Source organism: Papilio machaon, chromosome 11, assembly GCF_912999745.1.
Source record: "Papilio machaon chromosome 11, ilPapMach1.1, whole genome shotgun sequence".
Taxonomy (NCBI): domain Eukaryota; kingdom Metazoa; phylum Arthropoda; class Insecta; order Lepidoptera; family Papilionidae; genus Papilio; species Papilio machaon.
The window spans coordinates 3,616,176-3,642,357 of record NC_059996.1 but is presented as its reverse complement, the minus strand read 5'-3'; the positions used below and the strand labels follow the sequence as shown (position 1 = coordinate 3,642,357).

The window sequence follows — 26,182 nt, the reverse complement described above, 5'->3', positions numbered from 1 at the left end:
AAGGGGCGCATGACAATCCGTGTCAGATAATTAAGAACCTTATGTCTAACATCATAAGCTATATTTGACATAAAGATCATGAAAACAAGCGCTAATAAAATTACTTGTTGGACTTTTACTTAATTGACTTGTTAGTGAAATGTTTCATTTCTATTTAATTAACTATTACTATTAGTGGGAATAAACATAAATATATCAATGACTCATTAAAACCTTTATAGTAAACATTTGCTTTCAATGGCAGTCGTTTTACGTTACGGACATGAAAGGTTGCGTATACACTTATTGACACATAATTGTTTTCTGATACGAATTTAACGTGTAGTGGACCATTTCAAACAAGTAAAACGTGATATTATAAGTATATCCCAGTAAAACAGTGAATATAAGTGCAATTAGTTATGTAAAACATATTTTTGGGTGGTTACAGTTTTGATGCATATTATGCCAACTGGTCAACGGACACAAGATAAAAGTTAAATATTTGAAATACACGGTAGGAAAACTTACAATAGCAATATGTTTGGATGATATATATTGAACAAGCATCGTAGAACAATTTTTGGACCACCACAACAAGCAAAAACAGGAAACAGAATAAATAAATTAGAAAAATTACATTCATAAACAAACAAATGTCAGTGTTACCAATATTTTCTAACTTTATTTGGCCTATGTTCTCTGTGGTTTTCCTGTGTTTTTATTGAACAATGTCTAAGAACCCTGCCGCTGTGGTTGTAAAAAAAAATTGGCTAAATTCACATTTTTTAGCTGCAAAGATACTTTTACTATCAAAAAAACTGTTAATCTGCTGGCGACACATAACAATGTCACCATGACACTGACATTCACTCGCATTCGCATATGATAGATTATTGTTCTTTTCTTTAAAAAATTATTATTTTTTCGTCACTTCAGTATAAATGTAATTTTTTTTCATATTAAAACAATATTCTTAACCAAAAATGTCGAAGGATAATGAAGAACCCACAGATTTAGACTGGATTCAACTACGTCGTGATATGGGACAATCTCACCAAATTGAAACATTTAAAGAGAAATTTGTTCGAAAGTTTGGAGAAAACCCGTTTGTTCCTATAGGTAATCTTTGTTTTTGTGTACTTTTGTTACAATCATACTTTGCGAAACTATACACTCGTAAGTTTTACATATGAAACATTGACTGAGAAATTTTTAATAATATTTGTAAAAAATTAAACTTATGTAATATTTTAGGTTGTCTTGCAACTGCCGGTGCATTGTCCTATGGTCTGTGGTGTTTTAGAACAGGAAGAACAAAATTATCACAGCAAATGATGCGAATGCGGATTGTTGCACAAGGATTTACAATCACTGCTCTTGTTGTTGGTGTTATGCTAACTGCAGGAAAATCACTCAAATAGTCCTTCGTTATGTCGATAAATTAAAATGTTTCCTAGGAAATAATAAAAAATATTCTTTAATGTATTTTACAAGCTATCTTTTGAAACATATAGTTGTAACAGCTTGATAATTTATTTTTGATAAATTCATGTGCAAAGTTTAGTTATAATGAGTAAATAAAAAGAGAAATAAATGTATTAAAACCATTCTTCTATTTATCTCATCTCAATAAGATATATATAAATCTGATTATTTAAAAGAAGTTGTCTTATGTAATGTCTTTATGTCCATACATTTCAAGAACCATAGTTATGAATTTACATAAGGTCATAGTTTTAAAAACTTCCATAAAACAAAAGAATACAACATTCATGAAATTTCTGTAAATAAAAATGTATTGTCAAACCTACATTATTATTATGTACCTTACTATTGAAAAGTATTAAAATAGAATTCAGTTGTTTGTATAAGCCAATCAAGAGTGAGTATGTATAAAATGAAATTGCTTGTTTTATTTATTTAAGAACACCTTCCTCCAACTGGTCTGGAAAGAGTATTGTAGACTGACAAAGCTATTTGAAATGGTGGGTGCAAGTCAAACTAAATTATGACGGTACACTAGCTGTTAACTTATAATTTAATAAAAAAATGTCACAATCTTTTTTTCTGTAGCTGTTGTCATTTTCTCTAAGTTATCGCGATAGCAGCGCCTCTCACTGGTTCAGATATTATCCTTGTTTCAGTAAATAGTCAAATTTTTCACAGTTGCAATATTTGGGCATCTATTACCCTTGGTTACATTTCAGGACTAATCCCTTAAATGTGTAATTTTGTAAATAAAACAATCTAAACTTTTATTGGTTACTTACTCTATATTAAACCGCACGCAGCTAAGTCTTTGATTATTTTCAGTCAAACTCAAGTCTATGACACGGTAATAATAATACCGTGAGTGAGAGAGATACAGTTATACACAATTCCTGTGACGTGACAAAGACAGGGATAACTATCTTCCGTCCCTTTCTGCGTACCAGGGTTTGGCGTTTGTTTGGAACAAAGGTTGTCCCCTACAAACAACCTAGGTTGTCCCTAACAAAGTTTGACATTCGTGCTATTTTTCGAAAATTGTGAGTACTTAGTGGCTGTAATTGTGCAAAAATATTTTGATATTACAGTTTTAGTAAGGTAAAGTTTATAAAACATGGTATACTGCTGTATCGTCGATTGTAAAAGCCGTAGTGAGCGAAAAGAGAAAAACATAACCTTTCACTCGTAAGTACTGAAACTACGCACTTATTCACATGTATTCATACAAAATAAGGAAGAAAATACAAACTAGTTGTTCTTTACAGTCTTTGTAATAACTAATATGTTAAAATACGGGTAAAATCAGCTAAAATTAAATAGTATTTTTCGAACATTATGCGCCCAAACGCAGATGTCATTTGTGTCAAATAATATACTGTAGATCTGGGAAACAAGCGGCCATATTAAACTTCTTTTCAAATTGGTTGGTTATTACCCGTAAAAATAATACCACCATCTTGTTGTAAAAATTACCCTGAATTTAGGGGAAATAAATTATAGTATGTATAATGTATATAAATGAAACAATTCACATTTTTTATACTATTTTCAACAGATTTCAAAAGGAGTTTTTAATTCTGGTATATGCTGTGTTTTTAAATATTTGATACTTTCTTATCCCGTTGATTTTAAAGAGTATGCTTTTTAATTTGTCCCATGTAAATTTTGTTTCTTACAAATTACAATCAAAATAGTTTAATATTAAGTAGTTTTACATGTAGTGTTCACTGTAATGATATACAGAGTAATTTAAAATTATATGACTATAATATTGGTATGTTTTTTGTAGCTTTTTATGAAGTCTTAGGGCTTCGTGCATATCGAAGAAAAATAGGACATCGTTTGAATGCTCGTCTAATGGACCTAAGACTGAAGAGATGCCGCGCTTTGTTGAAGCAGTACGCGGGAAAAAAATATCGGGAAATTCTTTTTTTGGAGTCACTCAAGACATCCTTGATTAAGGCAGCCGCCGATATTGACATGGACCTCGTTCGTGCTGTGATAGACGACTGGCCGAGCAGATTGAAGGCCTGTATTCAAAATCACGGATGTCATTTTGAATAAACTTTAGTGTCATAAGAATCTATGTTTTGTTAAGTTCATTTTGGTATATAAATGGTCACATAATGAATAAACTTGTTTCAATTATTTTATATTAAACATGTAACAGAATTTATGACCTGACTAAGTATTACTAAAAAAATCTGTTTATGTAATCTTAGTCACATAAACAAAAATTACGCATTGTTTTTTATATTTATTACGTTTATTAATTACAATTTAATTGGGAATATATAAATTGGTATATATTAAATTATATCGTAATTATTCATTTTCGGGACAAAACAAATAACTGGTAACCCCAATCCTTTTACTTATATATAGGTATAGTCTATAGTACTCTCTATCTGTCCCTTACGGGTGAACGCGCATGCCATATCTATATAATTCTTCATCTGAGGTCAAACTCAATTATCAATGTCAACACCTCCGTGAAGTTGGCCCCTTCACTTTAATTTTTTTAACTTTTTTTTACGCAAATCGTTTGAGAATCGTTTGAGAGGGTTTGAGAGAAAAGAAATATCGTTTGAGAGTTCCTACTTTCTCCGTAAAAACAATTTCAAATTCTAGTGTGAAGTTGGCCCCCTCACTTTCCTTTTTTTTATTTTTTTCAATGCGAATCGTTAGAGAGTCGTTTGAGAGACATTAAGAGAAAAGAAATATCGTTTGAGAGTTTTTACTTTTTCTGTAATAAATATTTTAATTCTGGGCATCGAAAGTTACAAATCGATTTTCCTTTTTTTCCGAATTAAATATGGCAATCATGCACTAAGACGTTTCAAATTTATTGTGTAGGTAGAGAATGGTAAGAGAGTGATTGAGAGAAAAGAGAAATCGTTTTAGAGTTAATACTTTTTCTGAAAAATATATTTCAATTTCTGAATCGAAAGTAACAAATCGATTTTCCTTTTTCCGAATTAAATATGGCAATCATGCACTTAGACGATTCAAATTTATGGTGTAGGTAGAGAATGGTAAGAGAGTGATTGAGAGAAAAGAGAAATCGTTTGAGAGTTAATACTTTTTCTGAAAAATATATTTCAATGTCGGAATCGAAAGTAACAAATCGATTTTCCTTTTTTCCGAATTAAATATAGCAATCATGCACTTGGACGATTCAAATTTATGGTGTAAGTAGGGAATGGTAATAGAGTGATTGAGAGAAAAGAGAAATCGTTTGAGAGTTAATACTTTTTCTGAAATATATAATTCAATGTCGGAATCGAAAGTTACAAATCGATTTTTCTTTTATTACGAATTAAATATGGCAATCGTGCACTAAGACGTTTCAAATTTATTGTGTAGGTAGAGAATGCTTAGAGAGTGATTGAGAGAAAAGAGAAATCGTTTGAGAGTTAATACTTTTTCTGAAATATATATTTCAATGACGGAATCGAAAGTTACTAATCGATTTTCCTTTTTTTCCGAAATAATTATGGCAATCATGCACTTAGACGTTTCAAATTTATTGTGTAGGTAGAAAATAATTAGAGAGTGATTGAGAGAAAAGAGAAATCGTTTGAGAGTTAATACTTTTCCTGAAATAAATATTTCAATTTCTGAATCGAAAGTAACAAATCGATTTTCCTTTTTTCCGAATTAAATATGGCAATCATGCACTTAGACGATTCAAATTTATGGTGTAGGTAGAGAATGGTAAGAGAGTGATTGAGAGAAAAGAGAAATCGTTTGAGAGTTAATACTTTTTCTGAAATATATATTTCAATGTCGGAATCGAAAGTTACTAATCGATTTTCCTTTTTTCCGAATTAAATATGACAATCATGCACTTAGACGATTCAAATTTATGGTGTAGGTAGAGAATGGTAAGAGAGTGATTGAGAGAAAAGAGAAATCGTTTGAGAGTTAATACTTTTTCTGAAAAATATATTTCAATGTCGTAATCGAAAGTAACAAATCGATTTTCCTTTTTTCCGAATTAAATATGGCAATCATGCACTTAGACGATTCAAATTTATGGTGTAGGTAGAGAATGGTAAGAGAGTGATTGAGAGAAAAGAGAAATCGTTTGAGAGCTTATACTTTTTCTGAAATATATATCTCAATATCGGAATCGAAAGTTACTAATCGATTTTCCTTTTTTTCCGAAATAATTATGGTAATCATGCACTTAGACGTTTCAAATTTATTGTGTAGGTAGAGAATGATTAGAGAGTGATTGAGAGAAAAGAGAAATCGTTTGAGAGTTTATACTTTTCCTGAAATAAATATTTCAATTTCTGAATCGAAAGTAACAAATCGATTTTCCTTTTTTCCGAATTAAATATGGCAATCATGCACTCAGACGATTCAAATTTATGGTGTAGGTAGAGAATGGTAAGAGAGTGATTGAGAGAAAAGAGAAATCGTTTGAGAGCTTATACTTTTTCTGAAATATATATCTCAATATCGGAATCGAAAGTTACTAATCGATTTTCCTTTTTTTCCGAAATAATTATGGTAATCATGCACTTAGACGTTTCAAATTTATTGTGTAGGTAGAGAATGATTAGAGAGTGATTGAGAGAAAAGAGAAATCGTTTGAGAGTTTATACTTTTCCTGGAATAAATATTTCAATTTCTGAATCGAAAGTAACAAATCGATTTTCCTTTTTTCCGAATTAAATATGGCAATCATGCACTTAGACGTTTCAAATTTATTGTGTAGGTAGAAAATGCTTAGAGAGTGATTGAGAGTAAAGAGAAATCGTTTGAGAGTTAATACTTTTTCTGAAATATATATTTCAATGTCGGAATCAAATGTTACTAATCGATTTTCCTTTTTTTCCGAAATAATTATGGCAATCATGCACTTAGACGTTTCAAATTTATTGTGTAGGTAAAGAATGATAAGAGAGTGATTGAGAGAAAAGAGAAATCGTTTGAGAGTTAATACTTTTTCTGAAATAAATATTTCACTGTCGGAATCGAAAGCTACAAATCGATTTTCCTTTTTTTCGAATTAAATATGGGAATCATGAGGATAAACGATTCAAATTTATTGTGTAGGTAGAGAATGGATATAGATTGATTTAAAGAAAAGAGAAATCGTTTGAGAGTTTATACTTTTTCTGAAATAAATATTTAAATTTTTGAGATTTGTAAGTTTTTGAAAATCGATTTGTTACTTACGATTTCGAAATTGAAATATTTATTTCAGGAAAAGTATCTACTCTCAAACGATTTCTCTTTTCTCTCAATCACTGCCTAATCATTCTCTACCTATACAAAAAATTTGAAACGTCTAAGTGCATGATTGCCATAATTATTTCGGAAAAAAGGAAAATCGATTAGTAATTTTCGATTCCGACATTGAAATATATATTTCAGAAAAAGTATTAACTCTCAAATGATTTCTCTTTATTCTCAATCACTCTCTAAGCATTCTCTACCTACACAATAAATTTGAAACGTCTTAGTGCATGATTGCCATATTTAATTCGTAATAAAAGGAAAATCGATTAGTAACTTTCGTTTCCGACATTGAAATATATTTTTCAGAAAAAGTATTAACTCTCAAACGATTTCTCTTTTCTCTCAATCACTCTCTAAGCATTCTCTACCTACGCAATAAATTTGAAACGTCTTAGTGCATGATTGCCATATTTAATTCGTAATAAAAGAAAAATCGATTTGTAACTTTCGATTCCGACATTGAAATATATTTTTCAGAAAAAGTATTAACTCTCAAACGATTTCTCTTTTCTCTCAATCACTCTCTTACCATTCTCTACCTACACCATAAATTTGAATCGTCTAAGTGCATGATTGCCATATTTAATTCGGAAAAAGGAAAATCGATTTGTTACTTTCGATTCAGAAATTGAAATATATTTTTCAGAAAAAGTATTAACTCTAAAACGATTTCTCTTTTCTCTCAATCACTCTCTTACCATTCTCTACCTACACAATAAATTTGAAACGTCTTAGTGCATGATTGCCATATTTAATTCGGAAAAAAAGGAAAATCGATTTGTAACTTTCGATGCCCAGAATTAAAATATTTATTACAGAAAAAGTAAAAACTCTCAAACGATATTTCTTTTCTCTTAATGTCTCTCAAACGACTCTCTAACGATTCGCATTGAAAAAAATAAAAAAAAGGAAAGTGAGGGGGCCAACTTCACACTAGAATTTGAAATTGTTTTTACGGAGAAAGTAGGAACTCTCAAACGATATTTCTTTTCTCTCAAACCCTCTCAAACGATTCTCAAACGATTTGCGTAAAAAAAAGTTAAAAAAATTAAAGTGAGGGGGCCAACTTCACGGAGGTAATGTCAACTGTCAGTGTAAAAGTCGACAAAGCTCAGATGAAGAATTATACAAAGTAAAAATGAGTTGCTTTATTGCTGTAAATTTATATTTTCTATAAACTTGGGAATACTTTATAGTACTGTAATAAAAACACTACAATAATAGTTTTAGTGGAGCCTTTCTTAATGAAGCAATGAATGGTTTCATAGCAGTACATTGTGGTAAGCATTAACATCAAATGGTTAGGCGTAAATCCATCTAGTCTTTGTGATGTATACGGTAGGCTATTCGGTTGTTATGTAGACATAAAAACAAACCTTAGACGTACTTTGTAGCTGGTGTTTTCAATTTCATCCACTTCCTTCCTCTACCATTAATATGTATACATTTATTTTTCAGGTGCAGGATATCATAGTGATTTATTGAAGAAGGAGTACCAGAAGACTTGCTATGCCGCTTGTAGAAAAGCTGTAGAAGCACTGCAAGCTGGCGGAAATGCAGTTGATGCTGTTGAAAAAGCAGTAATAGGTGTGTTTAACATAAAAGTTGTAAGTTAATGTTTGAAGAAAAATAGCAATTCGCAAGGATTTGTATTATGTGCAAGACTAAACATTTTACAAAAGATATTCCGAAGATCTATTTTTTATTTCCTACATATATGTATGACAAGATGTATTTTATTCACTATATGTGTGAAAGTTGAGAATAAAACTGATTCATATTATTTAAAGGTTACAACCATTTCCCTAACTCAAATACTACTGTATATTTTTTCAGAATTAGAAAATAGCTCGCTGACAAATGCTGGCTATGGTTCAAACTTAAGTTGGGAAGGCTCAGTGGAATGTGATGCTTCCATAATGAATGGTCAGACATTGCACTTTGGTGCTTGTGGTGCTGTCTCAAATGTTTGGAACCCCATCACTTTGGCGAAACATTTATGTCTTAGACAATGTGAAAGCTTGTCTTTAGGAAGAGTACCACCATGTATTCTCACAGGACAAGGAGCCAAGACATGGGCAGAAAGGATGGGATTGGAAATTGTGGACAATAAAAAGATGATATCAGCACGAGCTTTCCGAAACTATAAACACTGTAAGCGGAAATTAAAAAAATATTCTTTACAAAATGACATAAAGTTCAGCCCTCTAGATACTGTAGGAGCAATTTGTGTGGATTCTAATGGAATTGTTGCCGCTGGGGCAAGCTCAGGGGGTGTGTCATTGAAGCATGAAGGTAGAGTTGGCCAAGCTGCTTCTTTTGGTAGTGGTGTATGGGCTATGATGAGCCGAGATGGCATGCAGCCTTCTGTAGCTGCTTGCACTTCTGGCTGTGGAGAACATCTGATAAGGACACAATTAGCAAAGAACACAGCAGAAAGTCTTCTGGGACCTTCTCCAGTCATAGGCCTAGACAAATGTTTGAAGGAAAACTTTTTGGAGTCACCATTTTTATGGGATGTTCCGGAAAGATTTGGTGGATCTTTAGCATTAACATTTAACCCTCAAGTAGGAGAAGGTGAATTGTTATGGGGACATACTACAAAAACAATGTGCATAGGATATATGTCCACAGAATCTAGTAAGCCAAAGGTACAGTATAACTTTTATTGTTCGTATTGCTTTAAATATTTGCTTAAGAGCAAATTCAAGTGAATTGTTAATTTTCAGTGTGTAATTTCCTATCTACCCCCAAAAGTGGAGTCAGGACACAAGGCTGTTGTTTCGGGAGTTCCTTTCAAAGTTACCTTGCAACCAAACCCAGTACTGCAATGGGAAATCAAGACTGATGTCAATTTAAATGGATCTCATTAATTTTAGTATAATTAGAAAGTATTGATTTTGCTTGGAAAATTAAATGGACAGTATTTTTTTAAATTGTAGAATGGATCTCAAAGTTTTGTATTATTTTGTGTGAATTAGTGATGAAAAATAATGTTGATATTCAATAAGTTATAATACATATTGACAAATTACTTATGCATTATTATTTTTAAAGATAAACTAGCCTGACTTTAATAAATACGAGGAATAATGGAACATTAAAAACTACATAACATATAGTTACTTGACTATTCAAATATGTTATAGAAAAAGGCAAATAGTATGAACATTGAAAAAGAAAACAGTTTAATTGGTATTTTATATTTATTGTAAAAAGTGCTATTACAATCACTTAATTCGGTGAGGCTTTTTGTAAGTACGTATTTTCTTCTAGTAAACACAAATATGCACATGCGAAGAATTTATTCATTTATTAGTAGAGAAACCTAAATTTTTAAAGCACCTAAAAATAACACCAACATACCTTTCCTAACAATTTAACATATTGTTTTAAACCATGTTATTAAAAAAAAAATAAGGCACTGTTTATGTGATTTAAGGCAGTGTTTCCTAATGAAGTGGTTATTTTCAACTTACACAAATAATGATTTAATTACAGTCCTAATTGTCATTAAGTTACAATAATATCATTTAATTCATCGACAAGACCAATATCACAATCTAACAAATCACAACAGATACTTTCCACTCTTTCAATGATAAATCACATTTATCCATTCTTAAGAGAAATGAAAGCTTAACTAAAACGCAAGTCATGCTCTAAAAGGAAGTGTCAATAGAATGCCAGTCTTTTAATACAAAGTCAATAGTTATATTAACTTTGTTCCTGTGTTGAAGCGTCTTTACAAATTGGACCATTTTGATAGACCATAATATATCATGTATAGATATATAACCTGCAGATACCTAAAATAGGATCACTTTCAAATTTTTAACTTAATGAACTAATTAAGTAATGAATAATTGAGTTTTTTTTTTGTCTTCAATTTTCAAAATGGTCCTGTAATATGACAGATACATATTATGATTTACGTGTATACAGAGTCAATACAAACATATAAGTTTAAATACATGTAAATTGTCCTTACATCTAATACTTATTAATATAAAAATTATAATTAAAAATACATATTTGTACTACACCAAATAAAATGCTCATCAAAATAAAATTATGCTTAATGAACTGTTAAAATAATTTTTAAATATAGACATGACAACACAAATAATTTTTATTGATGTTATAGAACATAAAAATATGCAATACATAGATAGGCCCTTTTACAACAGACAACGGCACACCTGATAATATAACGTACAATTTATTCAGAAAAATTTTACTTAAATCTTAAAATGATCTTTGTAAAATTAATTGCTATATTTATTTCTTCAAACAAGTGACTTTTGTACAGTCTTTTGGATAAAAAAACTGATGAATCATAGATTTTTTGTAATGTATTCTTAGGTGGGTATTTATAAATGTCTGTCTTTTAGTTAAATAATTGGCAGTTTTAACATTAAATGTTTGAGTTTAAGACAGAGAGAAATCATTCAACTTAAGAATAGTTTGTGACCAGTTTCTAGAATAACTCTTAGCAAATGCATGTTAATATTTATTATGATTAACGTTAACTTTCACATTAATATATAAACTAAGCAATACATAATCACACAAAATATATAAAACTTATATCTCGTGATAAAAACATTAATGTTTCTTATGCTAAAATGGAAGATTACATTTATTAATTTAATTGTCAGAAGTAATAAAAATTAGAGCTTAGATTTTTCGTCGAATTTTTAAAGATATATTAAACTAAATGAATCATTGGAAAAATATATATACAGAAAGTAAAACTAAATAAGCCTCAATTTACTTTTACTGTAATTTCAATACAAATTATATGGAAAAAACAAAAATAAAATAAATTCGCAAATAAATGCCTAACTAATACTGTCATATTGTCATCAAAATATTATTATCATTATAATATTCGTATATATTCGATCATTATATTATGTAGGGGAATAATGATAAAGGCTACAAAGGCATTGTCAGTCTACTAATATCATACACAACCATACTCATACCAAATTGCTGATTCCTTCGAGTTTTCTGGCTTTTCACGATTTAATGCCCTCTCTTGGTCTTCTTGTTCCTGTAAATCTTCAGCAGCAATAGTTCTTGGCACATCCGTTTGTTGGTTGTCACTGACCGATCTATCATGACCAGTTTGACATGCACCATCCCCAATTACAGTCGATATTCTATTGTAGATCAAGTACGTTGGGTTCTCTTTGATGGGAGTGCTTTGAGGTTTGGAGTTAAGAGTAACATCGGGATTATCATCCGCCAAGTAGACGGTCCGCCTCGAACCGGCCGTCCCAAACACTGGAGAAGGTGTGGACGCTAAGAAAAAATTTTTATATTTTATTTTTTTACATACACAGGTTTGATAAATATCAAAGATTTTAAATAAAAAATAGAGATGCTTTAAAAAAAATGTTTACCTGCAGGCAAGCCAGTATCACCTTCTAAGCCTTGATAGCTATTCCTATGTGTGGGCGCCACAGCCTTATGTGGCCTCCTCCTCAAGGAAGCTCTAATCAAAGCGTCGTCACCGCCGCCGCTGTGCATTGACGCAGTTGAAAGCCGCCTCGTAAAGTTTCCTTCGTTCCCAGTTAACCTACTCGGATCTAGACTGCACACTGAACCTTCCATATTTTCTGGTTTCTTAAATATTTCATCATATCTTCTGTAACCTGAATCGGAACTATGTCTTGGCGATTCGGTGCTTACATTTGAAGAACCTTGGTCTTGTTCACAAAGTTTAGAAGATTTATCGAAGTCGTGACTGCCGGGATCCGATTCGCCGGATTCGGAACCGGCTAGCGTCAGTTGCGATTTTGACCGATTTTCATCTTCTATTCTCTTATTGTTTCTTGAAGGTACTTTATTAATCAAATCGGTTCCGGCTTTTCTAACTCTTTTAACGAAGGAAGCTCCGAAACCACGTCGTTTGGGTGTACAATTATCAAGCTTTTTATAATGTTCCATAATTTTTTCTTCTAATTTTTCTTTCTGGCGACACAGAGCGTTAACTTTGTCAGCAAACATTTTCTCCTCTTCGTGGTAATGCTGCTTGTCTTTTAACGAATGTGCCAATAACTCATGATATTGTGTTAAAAGTTGTGACACGTGGTCCATCAGAGATCGTCTGTCGGCATCCAAGCTCTTGTTCATTTGTATAAGCATTTCACAATGTTGATTGGTTTTGCTTATTTCTAATTCCATGCTCGTTATTATTTCAGTTTTTGTGTTTATTTCACCGGACAACTCCGTGTTCTTTAATTTCAGTTGCGTTACTTCACTTCGCATTTTTCTATATTCATCTTGCATGTTTTTATATTCGTTTTTCAATCTGCCACTAACAGTAAAAAGGTTTCTGAAATCGTCTTTTAGTTTAGAATGCTCCGTTCTTAAATTAGTCAAGTTTCTCGATTCTTTTTTCAAGTTTTCTCTTTCCATTTCAACTTCAGCTGCCTTCTTTTCAAAATTCACTATTTTCTCCTTTAACTCTCGATTTTCAAGTTTAAGGTCTCTCATGGCAATCTTTACCGGCTCTTTCTCACTAAGCAACATTTCATATTCAGTATTTAATTGTTCGTGAAGTGTTTGCAACGCTACTTGATCTCTCAAGAGATTATCTTGTTTGTCTTTTAAAACTTCAAGTTGTTTCAATATTTCTTCTTTTTCTGCCGCCAACTGGCTGTTTGCTAGTTGTAAAGTCATTTGTTGTGATATTAATGAGCCATTTTGTGAATTAAGTGTGGAAACATTAACTTCTAATTTCGCATTTTCTGCTTGGTAGTGATCTAAACCAGCTTGAAGCGTCGCCAAGAGTTGTTCGGTTTGAGGATCCGGACCTTGATTTTTTTCATGATTACAGTGATGAGGAACCAAATTAGTTATGTTAGCTTTAGAAGCAATATCAAGTATCAATCCACCATTATCTGCATTGGTGATAATTTTTTCTAGTAATTCCTCCACATTAATCTCTTTTGACATTATCTCTGAAGCACTGATTCCCAGTTTTTCAAAACAGTTTATGAACTTGTCACAGTTGACTTTTTCTGTAATTAAATCTCTTTGAAGAGTTTGAATCGTTTCAGAATCTACTTTTTTGTGCGATTTTAATTCCTGTGTTTTTTGTTCTAAGTCTTGAAGCCTAGTTGCCATCGACTGACTTGCGTCGAGTTCTCGAGTTATTCTTTCAATTTCTTTATTCTTCAATTCTATATCTGTACTTATTTTATCAATTATTACGTCTTTTTCCTCTACAGCTTCTTTCAGTTTATTAACTTCTCTCTGTAGGTTATGTGCCTCCTTTTCACTGTAAGTTAATTTCGTCTTCAGTTCTTCCGTTTGAATTAAAAGTCGCATAGCTTTATCGGCTTCAGGTTTGACACTATTTAATTCTTTAGTCCTAGCATCTAATGATTTTTCTAAATCATCAGCTCTTTTCTGTATCGAGTCACACAACATTTGAATTCTCTGTTTGTCTTTTGTTAAAGACTCCAAATGCTTTTCAAAATCTTGTAATTTATTTTTCTCTGACTCTCTGTCTATAGACTGTCTATCAATATACGCTTTTTTGTTGTCTAATGAATCTTGTAATTTTCTGTTTTCTTCCAACGCATTTTTGAACACCTCTTCCAGTTCTGAGTTCTGTTGCATGAGCCTGTTACAATTTTCTTGAAGTTGTTCACATTTCAACGTTAACCGTTTCTTCTCCTTTTCTAAATCTAATACTTTGTCACTGCCATCAAGTATGGACTGTTCTCTTAAATTATCAATAGTTGAAAGGAGTCTCTTGTTTTCTAATTCTAGTTTTAAAGCTCTAGCTTGTGCGTTACTAGTTAATTGTTCGGATAGACTATTTTCTCCAGATTCTATTGTGCTTTCGCATTCATTGTCCGTGTCCAAGTTGCTGTTATTACTTTCGCTGAGCATAGATCTTGCAATATATTGTAAATGATTATTTTCTTCAATCAGTTCTTGAATTCTTTGTTGATCAGCATCTCTTTCCTTAAATTAGAATATTATTCCATTCAATATTATTGTACAAAAGTCACCAAAGCTAATTTTGTTAACATTTACTTACCAAAGCAATATCGTTAGCTTCTCGTTTCAGTTTGATCATAGCTGCTTCTAATGTCAGACACTGCTCGGCTCTCTTCCTGGCGCGCTGTAGTTGTTCTTCTAGCAGATCTCTGGAGTCCATTAGTGCCTTGTTATCCTCACGTAGCTCAGTCACGCGTGTCTTGTAGTACTCTGCATCGGCGAGACGATCACGGTACCTTTGTATCTCTTGTTCTAACCTAAAATTTTAATATTTTAAAATTCAATTCTTAATAAAAGAAACAATTTCATATAGTATAATGAACAAAGTATGTGGTAGTAACTATTATTAATACTTTATGCCAATAGTTGTGCACACCTCTCACATCTTTCGGCCTTTTCCCTTAACGCATCAACTTCATCCCTGTATCCCGCTGCTTTCCTTGCTTCATTGAACCATTCCTGGCTATCCGAACGTAGCTTAGTCAATAATAACTTTGTATGTTCTAACTCTTCGCGACATTCGGCTAATTGTTCCGATTTTTCTTCCCTGAAATGAAACTTAATTTGTTACAAATTTATAACAGCATTTTTATCGATCAGCCATTCTTTAATTACATGATGTGCAATTTTCGATAGTTTAAATAAAAACTTAGGGATCACTTACAATTCTTGTCTCTGTTTTCGCAGACGTGCTTTCCAATCTGCAAGCTCAACGGCCAAATGTTGGCTTTCACTGTTATTCTGATTAATGTTCTGAGTGGATGGATTCTTGCTGGTTTTGTTTTCGCTTTCAGTCTCGCAGAGGCCCTCATTAAGTACCAATGTCGCCCAATTTTGAAGGTAATGGTCCCTTTCCTTGGCCAAACGTCGCATGTGATTGAACATTGTCGGTGATTGGAAGAGATCGATTGCGTCCGGCGTTAAAACTACGGTTTGCATGTCTGTTACCTGCGAAATTGTGAATTGATAATCTGACGTGTCTTTAATCAAATAGGATTCTTACCGACTTCTAGGTGCACACTTGAAACTTGTATGTAAATTAGAAAAAAAAATGCAATGGTTGCATAACTTGTTTGTTTAATACAGTTAGTACAGTTGCGATCAGGTTTGGTCCTATAGGCAATAATTTTCATACATGCTTCGAAAAATGAAATAAGCTAATTCTTTTTAGACCTTGATTAAAAATAATAATTATGTATTTTTTTATGACATTTGTCGTTATTACAGGTCAAAATAGATAAACAAATATCAGATTTCCTTTTGACACAGTCATGACATACTTCCCTCGCTTTTTCCACATTCACACATTATCGCATGCACGCTCTTCAGTTGCGATAGTATCAAGTGTCGGAATAATTTCTTTTTTTTTGTTATAATACATTGATTAATTCTACTAAGTCTGTTTATAAATTAACTAGCTTTTACCCGCGACTCCGTCCGCGCGGAATAAAAAAAATTCACACAGGATAAAAAAAGTTCCTATGTCCGTATCCTAGTTCTAAGCTACCTCCCCATCAATTTTCAGCTAAATCAGTTCGACCGATCTTGAGTTATAAATGGTGTAACTAACACGACTTTCTTTTATATATATAGATAAGATGGTACATATTTATTGAAAGACTAATCTAGCAAAGACGGATCTAAAAATAAGCGGTTAATCGATCAAATAAAATCGACCGAAAATATCCGCACAAACTGGAATACATACCTAGTTTATTAATAACAATCTCAATAATTATAAATGTCGATGTTTTCTAATAGAATAAGAAGGGTAACAATATGCTTTTGTTTAGGATTTTCGTCAGTAAAACCCACAAGGTTGTAAATCAAGTAGACATTCATAATTACTGTCAAGGTTTAGTACCAGCAACGCCTTTTATAAAACACATTATCTAAATACATTTTAGGATGCGTAAACACGCCGCGCCGTAACAATCGTGTATATTCTACTAAGGTGTATTCATGTAACGATATCTACGCGTTACGCTTGTGTAGTTTGCGATGCGGGTCACATATAGGTCTCAGGGACCACCATACCTTTACTGATATCTAAGTAACATTTACATTATTATATGTTCCGCATATACAAAACTGTAAATTAACAATGGTGAAAAAATTAAATAAATGACGCAAATAATTTTGCGACACGAAACTTACGAGTGATTCCGTTTGTAATGTCGTTAGTTCACGTTGCAAAACATTCACAAAGGACATGTTAGGTTTTTCGCTTCTCTCATTTACTTTTAAAGATGATATTCATGATAAGTAAAGATTTATTAGTAGTCTAATTTTATTAAATTAATAGGCCTACTGGTAAGGATAGTTTAAATATTTTTTTTAATCCACACAGTAATTATTCCACAGAACAGACTCTGGGATGGCTGGAGTGATCCATAACCTGCCGTCGCAAAATACGCGCTAGACACGGAGTTGCAGAAACTCTAGCCCTTACTACACAGACTAGTAAGCTATTCTGCATCGCAATAGATATATCATGAAAAGAGATAATTAGAAAGAGTTAGTCCTCATGTTTAATTATTTAAAATTAACCTATTATTGGTAAAAAAAATCTGAGTTATGTAATCTATTGTTCCAAAGTTCATTGTAATATTATTGTATACCACTCATCCTGATGACATTATACATGGTGATAATATAAATGGTATTTCTTGAATGCTAATTATTTCTAACTCTATTAGTCATTTACTTCAACGGGGCATAGGAAATAGATTATACAAAATATATGACCGGTGTTTTTATGACCATAAAGATAAATATTTATACATAAACAATATCTATAAGATTAGCAAAAAATTAAAAATGATGTTTAAAAATATTTTGTTCATGATTCTTATTCTAAGAGTTTACAATAATTATCAAAAAAGTGCAATATTTCTAACCATAGATATCATGGCTACTATAAAACTACAATATTGGTTAGTAGTTATTACCAGATCAGTAATTTGGCAAAGAAGAAACATTTGGTACATATAATTGAAAAAAACTTGTACATACCTGTTTAATACATTCCACAATATTGTGCTGCAAGTCTACATCTAGTTCCTTTATTCTTGTTATGAATATTTCTTTATTTGGACATTGTACAGCAGCACCAAGTAATAGCAGTAAAAGAAGCTTCATATTTTCTAAACCATCTCTTGATTCTGGTGCCTTACCTAAGCATATGCACTCAGGGACAACCAGTAATGTCATACCCAATTCTTCATCATATAAGCTTTTGACATTCTTAACAATAGCATCAAAATTCTTTACCCTACCCAGTATCAATGCTTGGTCTTCCAAGCCAGCTAACTTTGTGATATGAAAAGAAGGTTCTGGATCTATTTGGAGATAAACTTGATGTAATATATCTCCATTGAAAAGAGAGGCATAGTCTTTGACTGTTTCTGGATTCGTAAGGCATGACTTCATCTGAAAATAATTATAAAATTCAGGTAAATTAAAATGCCTTTGACACATAATCCATAGAGATTTTTCGTAAATCTTTTTGTGAATAGAAAAGTGCTGTATAATATCTTCACTGTCATTAACAATCATATATAGCCAAGACTATAATAAAAATGTTTTTAGTTTTAAAATTTGCTGTATGTGCCAGCAACATAGCTCCTCAGTATATGATAATTTCATAGTTTAGCTTGAGATAGTTAGTGTGTCAACAGTATTAACTAAATGTAGCTCAACAGATAATTGCAGCTGCAGAATAACAGCATTTGCATTAATTATACATACCATTTATAGGGTCGTTTTTTAGGGGTCGTTCGCGCGTCGCTCAGAGGTGCGCACGCGTATTTTGTGGCTCCGCGATTTTTAAGACAAATCAATGTGTAAAAAGTTATTACGGACGTAAAAATATTATCATCATATTTGGACATTTAACTAGTGGTAGTGTGTGTTTTTATATGAAGAAACAAAACACTAATTTGTGTAAAACAGTAAATAAACTTGTGTGCAACTAAAAGTAAACAGCAACAATTTCTAAACTACCGTCGAGTATCAGTGATTTTTTTTTTAATTGTCTCTCAACATGGATAAAACAATTAAATCTCTTACTTGTAGTGGATGTTTGAAGAATATCGCAAACAAAGAGTACTTAGTGTGCTGTTTTTGTCACAAACTGTACGATTTAGTATGCGCAAACGTATCCGAAAAAAGATTCCATAACACTATGAGTAAAGATCGGAAGGAATCGTGGAAATGTCAAGAATGTCGTAACAAAGAACGCAAAGGTGACAATACTGATACCCCTGTACGTGCAGCAAGGCCAGATCTTTCCCCCGATAGTGACAACTCCAACGTAACCGTGAGAAGAATGGAAAAACGGACAAAATCATCTCAGCCTATGTTAAATCCTGATGACAAGCTCGATCTGATGGCAAATATACGCGAAATTATACGTGAAGAAGTCAATACAGTTATAAAAGAAACCGTTAAAGAAATTATCAATGAACAAATGAAATCTATCAGGGAGCTGGTCACCGATTTTCAGAACTCGATTTCATTTTTTAATGACCAGTACGAAAAATTTAAATTTGAAATATCCGAGAAAAACACTACGATTAAAAAATTAGAAGACGAGGCTGAGAGAGTGAAGAAAAATCACATCGACTTAAAATTGCAAGTAGACAGTCTTGAACAACAATTACGAGCTCAAAATTTAGAAATCCACTGCGTGCCAGAGAGCAAGTCCGAAAACTTAACAACTACCGTCCTTCAATTGAGTAAAACGATTGGTTGCGAAATGAAGGAAGAAGATATAACTCATTCTCAAAGAATTTCCAAGGCGAATCCACAGTCATCGAGGCCGAGATCAATTCTTGTTAAATTCAAAAATCAGACGAATCGTGACCAATTTCTTCACTGCGCGGCAAAATTCAACAGAGCCAACGGTAGCTGCAAGCTGGACACTCACCACCTCGGTATAGCCGCGGATCCGCCGCGGCGTATCTTTGTCGTCGAGAATCTATCACCGTCTAATAGGGCCCTTCACTTTGCTGCGAGGCAACGTGGCAGGGAATTAAACTACAAATTTGTGTGGGTAAAAAGCGGTCGGGTATATATGAGAAAAACAGAATCGTCAGAATATTTACATATTCGAAACTTAGAACAACTACAGACATTATCATAGATCGCATCGATAGCCTTCTTGTATATTTATTGTTAGATAACTGTGTTACTTTAAGTCCTGGCTTAAAGTATGTTATTACAAAATCTTAGGATATTAAATGTGTCATAATTATAGAAATACATTCATGTTTTTTTTATAAATATGTGTCATGGTTAAAAAATCATTTAATTTAAAGTTAGGACTTTTAAATGTTCGTTCTTTGAATACTGGCAGAGATGAACTGTTTGTGTACTTGGAAAGACATAAACCTGATATACTTGCACTTAATGAAACCTGGATAAAAGCTGGCAATGAAAAATACGCCCCAGCAATTCCTGGGTATATTTTAAAGCATAAGCCTAGACCTCATGGTATAAAGGGTGGCGGTGTCGGATTTTATATACGTCGCAATCTAAAAATTAAGGTTATAGCGAAACCGGTATCTATTATGGAACAAATGTGGCTGGAATTAAAATTACCAGGACTCGGTTGCTTGGCTATTGGTACTGCTTATAGGCCAGAATCTGTTAAAGTTGATACGGCTATCGAGGAACTTAGTAACATGATTGCAGTTTTTGGATATTGTAAGCACATTTTCCTATTAGGCGATCTTAACATCAATTTAATGCACCCAGATAAGAAACCAGCGTCAGATCTTATTTCGTTTCTCTCAAATTACAATCTAGAGCAAGTTGTTCATCAACCGACCAGAGTAACAGACGAAACAGCTACATTGTTGGATTTAATAATAACTGATTCACCAAACCTATGCAAAGACGTTAACGTATTTCATAATCCCACGCTCAGTGACCACGCTATGGTAATTGCTGAATTAAAAATAAAAAAACCTAGAGATGTTACACGCTTTGTTTTTAAACGATATATTGATAGGATTAATTTAGACATATTTAAAAAAGACTTAGAAAGCTTACCATGGGAATTAGTACTAAAGTGCAATACAATTGATGACAAAGTAGAATGCCTAAATGCTCTCATCAATGTTTTATTTGATAAACATGCCCCTTTACAGCGTACTCGTATAAATAATAAGTCTCATCCCTGGATCACCGAAAATATAAAATTAATGATGAAGCTTCGCGACAACGCTTTTAAAAAGGCTCGGGCTACAAAAAGTACATGTCACTATGAATACTACAAATCACTACGAAACTATACCACCAAGGCCATTGATAGGGAAAAGGCAGCTTACTTTAACTTTTATGTTAACAAAAACAAATATAGGCCCTATCATATGTGGAATTATTTGAAAAGAGCTGCAGTGCTTGGTGATCCAGGTACACCAATAATTGCACCTCATTTGAGTGATCCAGACAAAATAAATGACTTTTTCTTGAATTCGCTTAGCACTGCAACGGACGTTAATACCTTAAGCTTTTTCGATAATAATATCTGCACCGATAGTAGATTTCAATTTGAAAACTGCACAGAGAATGAAATAGAAACAATTATAAAATCGATCAACACAAAAGCGATGGGTCATGATGGAATAACAATTGACATGATTAGGATGACTCTTGGATCTACTTGTAGTGTAATAAAACATATAATTAATGAATCTATACAATCAGGCACTTACCCTGAGCAATGGAAACTTTCAAAAATCAAGCCAATTCCTAAACAACCTCACGTAGAAGAATTGAAAGACTTAAGGCCAATAAGTATTCTGCCGACACTCTCTAAGGTTACAGAAAAGATCGTATGCAAACAGTTAACGTGCTATTTGGAATCTGAAGACCTATTACCCTCACTACAATCAGGTTTCCGGAGTGGTTACGGGACAGCTACGGCACTGGCTAAAGTAAGCGACGATATCCTCGCAGCACGTGATGTGGGGGAAGGAACTCTTCTAGTACTACTAGACTTCTCCAAAGCTTTTGATACTATAAATATAGAGCTTCTAATTAAGAAATTAAGCTATTACGGTATATCTAACAAAGCTTGCCAATGGTTCAGGTCTTTTCTCTCCGGTCGTAAGCAATTTGTTGAAATCGAGAATGTTGAAGGTGTAAATGTCAGATCACAAGTTAAAGACATCAATAGCGGTACCCCCCAAGGCTCTATAATAAGCCCAATTATCTTTAGTCTTTATACAGCTGATATCACAACATCGATCGCACACTGTAAGTATCATTTATATGCAGACGACACGCAGTTATACTTGTCATGCCGCCCCGAGGATTTAAAACAAGCGGAGGCAAAGATTAATCAGGACCTAGACAATTTATCTAATTGGAGTTTGAGAAATTCTCTTAAGATAAATCCCTGCAAATCTAAATATATAGTTTTCGGAAATAGACACCAACGTGAAGCTATTGTCAGGCAGTCTCCTAGAATCATGATATCGGGTCAAGAAATTGATAGAGTAGAATACGCGAAAAATTTGGGGCTATTGATGGACGGGGATTTACGCTTTGAAGGACACGTAAACAGCAAGATAAGAAATGCTCTTTATAGACTGAAACACCTATACCAACTCCGTAAATATTTAACCGAGGATATCAGAAAAACAATTACCGAAGCACTAGTACTTTCCCTTTTCAATTACTGTGACATTATTTATGGACCTAGAATTACAGAAAAGACAAAAAGGAGCATTCAGCGCGTGCAAAATGCATGTATCAGATTTTGTTATAATATACCAAAACGTTCGCATATTACTCCGTACATAAACGCGCGCGAAATCTTAAACATGGCAGCGAGAAGGGAATTACACTTAGCTTGTTGTATACATAAAGTTATAAAAACTAAAAAGCCATCATATTTATATACAAAATTCGACTGGTTCCAAGACAGAACTGACAGAAAAACACGTAGAAGAATGGGGAATTTTCTTAAAATTCCCAAACATAGGAGTACAAGCTACAGAGGAAGTTTCAAGTTTGCTTCCACAAAAATATGGAACGACTTGCCCCCACCCTTGCGCGGTCCTGTATCTGTACAGATTTTTAAAAAAAAAATTAAGCAAAAATTATTGTGTAGACAAATAAACTTATAATTAATCAATTTTTTGAATATAAAGCTAATGTGCTCTTTTTTATTTTAAAGTAACCAATTTTTTTTTTTTTTTTTAATTCTCTATATTAGGATGTATTTTTTTGTTTGTATTACTAAATTCCTAATGTTGTAAACCAGCAGATGGGCACCTCTGAACGGGCGCATGGCCCACCGGCACAGGCTGAAAACCAGCTCCACAAGGCTATGCCTTGCGGTCTACGCTGAGCCTGCAGCCCATTGTTGTCATATTCTTGTGTTGTTATTAATGCCATAAATATTGTATGTATTCCTTATGATGACAATAAAGAAGTTTATTATTATTATTATTATTATTATTATATATTTAAATCATTTAATGTATTAAACTTAGTTTTAATAATCTTGTAATCAATTAAAACGATAATTTTTTGAGTAACAATTTTTGTAATCAGTCATTATTATTATAAACTTTAATTTGTGTGATGTTGATATTTTTTATGATTTGCGTAATATTTGATAATTAATGCAAGAATTATTTTATGACATTTAATATTCATACATTTAAATATATACAAACGTAAACATTCAATGGTGTACACCATTTAAAATTACGATATAGTGCATTGAGAAATTATCACAGTGAAATACTTTTATAAATGCAAAAACACGTTCAATCATTTGGAACGACCCGACAAAATTATCTCACGGTTCATTCTACTTCTACTTCATGATTACGATCGTTGTGCACTTACCCATGAAACTAAAGGTCCGTTCAAGAAGTCTTCAATTTCGGTACCTGACGCAGCCATTGTAACCAAACGTTATGATGAACAAAACCTACCCCTACGATCTTGACCGCAGAACATGGCATTGAAACAAGTCGAAAAATTAAAACGAGGAGAAAATCTGTTGAACATCTGCGACAAAATTTAGAAAACTCGTAAGTCTTTAACAAGCAAACACCGTAACACTTACGCGAGTCGCGAATTGACAAGTTGTTGACACCGCTGGTGACTGGTGATTGTGATTGGCTATTGGCAAGTCTATGACACGGTAATAATAATACCGTGAGTGAGAGAGATACAGTTATACACAATTCCTGTGACGTGACAAAGACAGGGATAACTATCTTCCGTCCCTTTCTGCGTACCAGGGTTTGGGGTTTGTTTGGAACAAAGGTTGTCCCCTACAAACAACCTAGGTTGTCCCTAACAATGTTTGACATTCGTGCTATTTTTCGATAATTGTGAGTACTTAGTGGCTGTAATTGTGCAAAAATATTTTGATATTACAGTTTTAGTAAGGTAAAGTTTATAAAACATGGTATACTGCTGTATCGTCGGTTGTAAAAGCCGTAGTGAGCGAAAAGAGAAAAACATAACCTTTCACTCGTAAGTACTGAAACTACGCACTTATTCACATGTATTCATACAAAATAAGGAAGAAAATACAAACTAGTTGTTCTTTACAGTCTTTGTAATAACTAATATGTTAAAATACGGGTAAAATCAGCTAAAATAAAATAGTATTTTTCGAACATTATGCGCCCAAACGCAGATGTCATTTGTGTCAAATAATATACTGTAGATCTGGGAAACAAGCGGTCATATTAAACTTCTTTTCAAATTGGTTGGTTATTACCCGTAAAAATAATACCACCATCTTGTTGTAAAAATTACCCTGAATTTAGGGGAAATAAATTATAGTATGTATAATGTATATAAACAATTCACATTTTTTATACTATTTTCAACAGATTTCAAAAGGAGTTTTTAATTCTGGTATATGCTGTGTTTTTAAATATTTGATACTTTCTTATCCCGTTGATTTTAAAGAGTATGCTTTTTAATTTGTCCCATGTAAATTTTGTTTCTTAGAAATTACAATCAAAATAGTTTAATATTTAGTAGTTTTACATGTAGTGTTCACTGTAATGATATACAGAGTAATTTAAAATTATATGACTATAATATTGGTATGTTTTTTGTAGCTTTTTATGAAGACTTAGGGCTTCGTGCATATCGAAGAAAAATAGGACATCGTTTGAATGCTCGTCTAATGGACCTAAGACTGAAGAGATGCCGCGCTTTGTTGAAGCGGTACGCGGGAAAAAAATATCGGGAAATTCTTTTTTTGGAGTCACTCAAGACATCCTAGATTAAGGCAGCCGCCGATATTGACATGGACCTCGTTCGTGCTGTGATAGACGACTGGCCGAGCAGATTGAAGGCCTGTATTCAAAATCACGGATGTCATTTTGAATAAACTTTAGTGTCATAAGAATCTATGTTTTGTTAAGTTCATTTTGGTATATAAATGGTCACATAATGAATAAACTTGTTTCAATTATTTTATATTAAACATGTGACAGAATTTATGACCTGACTAAGTATTACTAAAAAAATCTGTTTACGTAATCTTAGTCACATAAACAAAAATTACGCATTGTTTTTATATTTATTACGTTTATTAATTACAATTTAATTGGGAATATATAAATTGGTCTATATTAAATTATATCGTAATTATTCATTTTCGGCACAAAACAAATAACTGGTAACCCCAATCCTTTTACATATATATAGGTATAGTCTATAGTACTCTCTATCTGTCCCTTACGGGTGAACGCGCATGTCATATCTATATAATTCTTCATCTGAGGCTATTGGTATGTGGTTTGTCTTTGGTCATTACAAATAGAAATAGAATTGTCATCATTCGAATACTTATAGAAATAGTTCATTTTCTGGTGTGAATCGATTCGTAATTTTTTGTTGTGTTTCGTAAATTTATCGAACGTCACATGCGAAAAAAATATAATATTTTTGCTCTACTCCTCATCCATCTTTGTTTATCGAAAAATTGATTTAAAATTGACCTGCAGCTCAGCCAAATTTCAGCCACGAGCTCATGATTATTAGAGCGTCGGTGGCTCAGGGGTTAAGAACTTGATTTTTAACCAGCAGCTCCTGGTTTCGAATCCCGCCATGTACCAATATGCTTTTCGATTTACATGTTATGTACATTTTCCCGATGTTCTTACGGTAAAAGAAAACATAGTGCTGCAACCAGCACATTTGCGAAACAATTCAAACATATGTTTGAAGGCAACCATCCCGTAACGTGGTTGACTATGGCCTAGTCACCCCTGAGTTAGTAGTCTCCGAGCCCCTCGTGGAGAGGTATAGTGGGCTGATGATAACGATGAGCACATGATTGTTCGCTCTGCGACTCGCCGGCTGGTTCTCGACTCGGTAGGATCGTGTAGTTTTAATACCTCCCACAGTCATACTTCAGTTGTGTGAAGCAATG

At 32.8% G+C, this 26,182-nt stretch overlaps 3 protein-coding genes across 3 annotated transcripts; 2 read left to right on the top strand and 1 right to left on the bottom strand.

Annotated features, from left to right (window-relative positions):
• Positions 1 to 800: 800 nt before the first annotated feature.
• Positions 801 to 1,581, top strand: LOC106714227 (HIG1 domain family member 2A, mitochondrial). Its single transcript, XM_014507210.2, has 2 exons — positions 801 to 1,101; positions 1,237 to 1,581. The coding sequence occupies exons 1-2, from the start codon at positions 966 to 968 to the stop codon at positions 1,401 to 1,403; spliced, it is 303 nt and encodes a 100-aa protein (XP_014362696.1). The 5' UTR covers positions 801 to 965; the 3' UTR covers positions 1,404 to 1,581.
• Positions 1,582 to 7,954: 6,373 nt separating this feature from the next.
• On the top strand, positions 7,955 to 9,667 carry LOC106713899 (threonine aspartase 1). The gene is made up of 4 exons (XM_014506802.2): positions 7,955 to 8,006; positions 8,185 to 8,313; positions 8,563 to 9,377; positions 9,456 to 9,667. The coding sequence occupies exons 1-4, from the start codon at positions 7,979 to 7,981 to the stop codon at positions 9,597 to 9,599; spliced, it is 1,116 nt and encodes a 371-aa protein (XP_014362288.1). The 5' UTR covers positions 7,955 to 7,978; the 3' UTR covers positions 9,600 to 9,667.
• Positions 9,668 to 11,586: 1,919 nt separating this feature from the next.
• Positions 11,587 to 23,873, bottom strand: LOC106714237 (protein Daple). The gene is made up of 7 exons (XM_014507221.2): positions 23,623 to 23,873; positions 17,767 to 18,183; positions 15,416 to 15,699; positions 15,128 to 15,298; positions 14,792 to 15,008; positions 12,138 to 14,715; positions 11,587 to 12,036 (listed from the first exon to the last, which is right to left on the bottom strand). Exons 1-7 carry the CDS (start codon positions 23,677 to 23,679, stop codon positions 11,696 to 11,698), a joined length of 4,065 nt encoding a protein of 1,354 aa, XP_014362707.2. The 5' UTR covers positions 23,680 to 23,873; the 3' UTR covers positions 11,587 to 11,695.
• Positions 23,874 to 26,182: the final 2,309 nt, after the last annotated feature.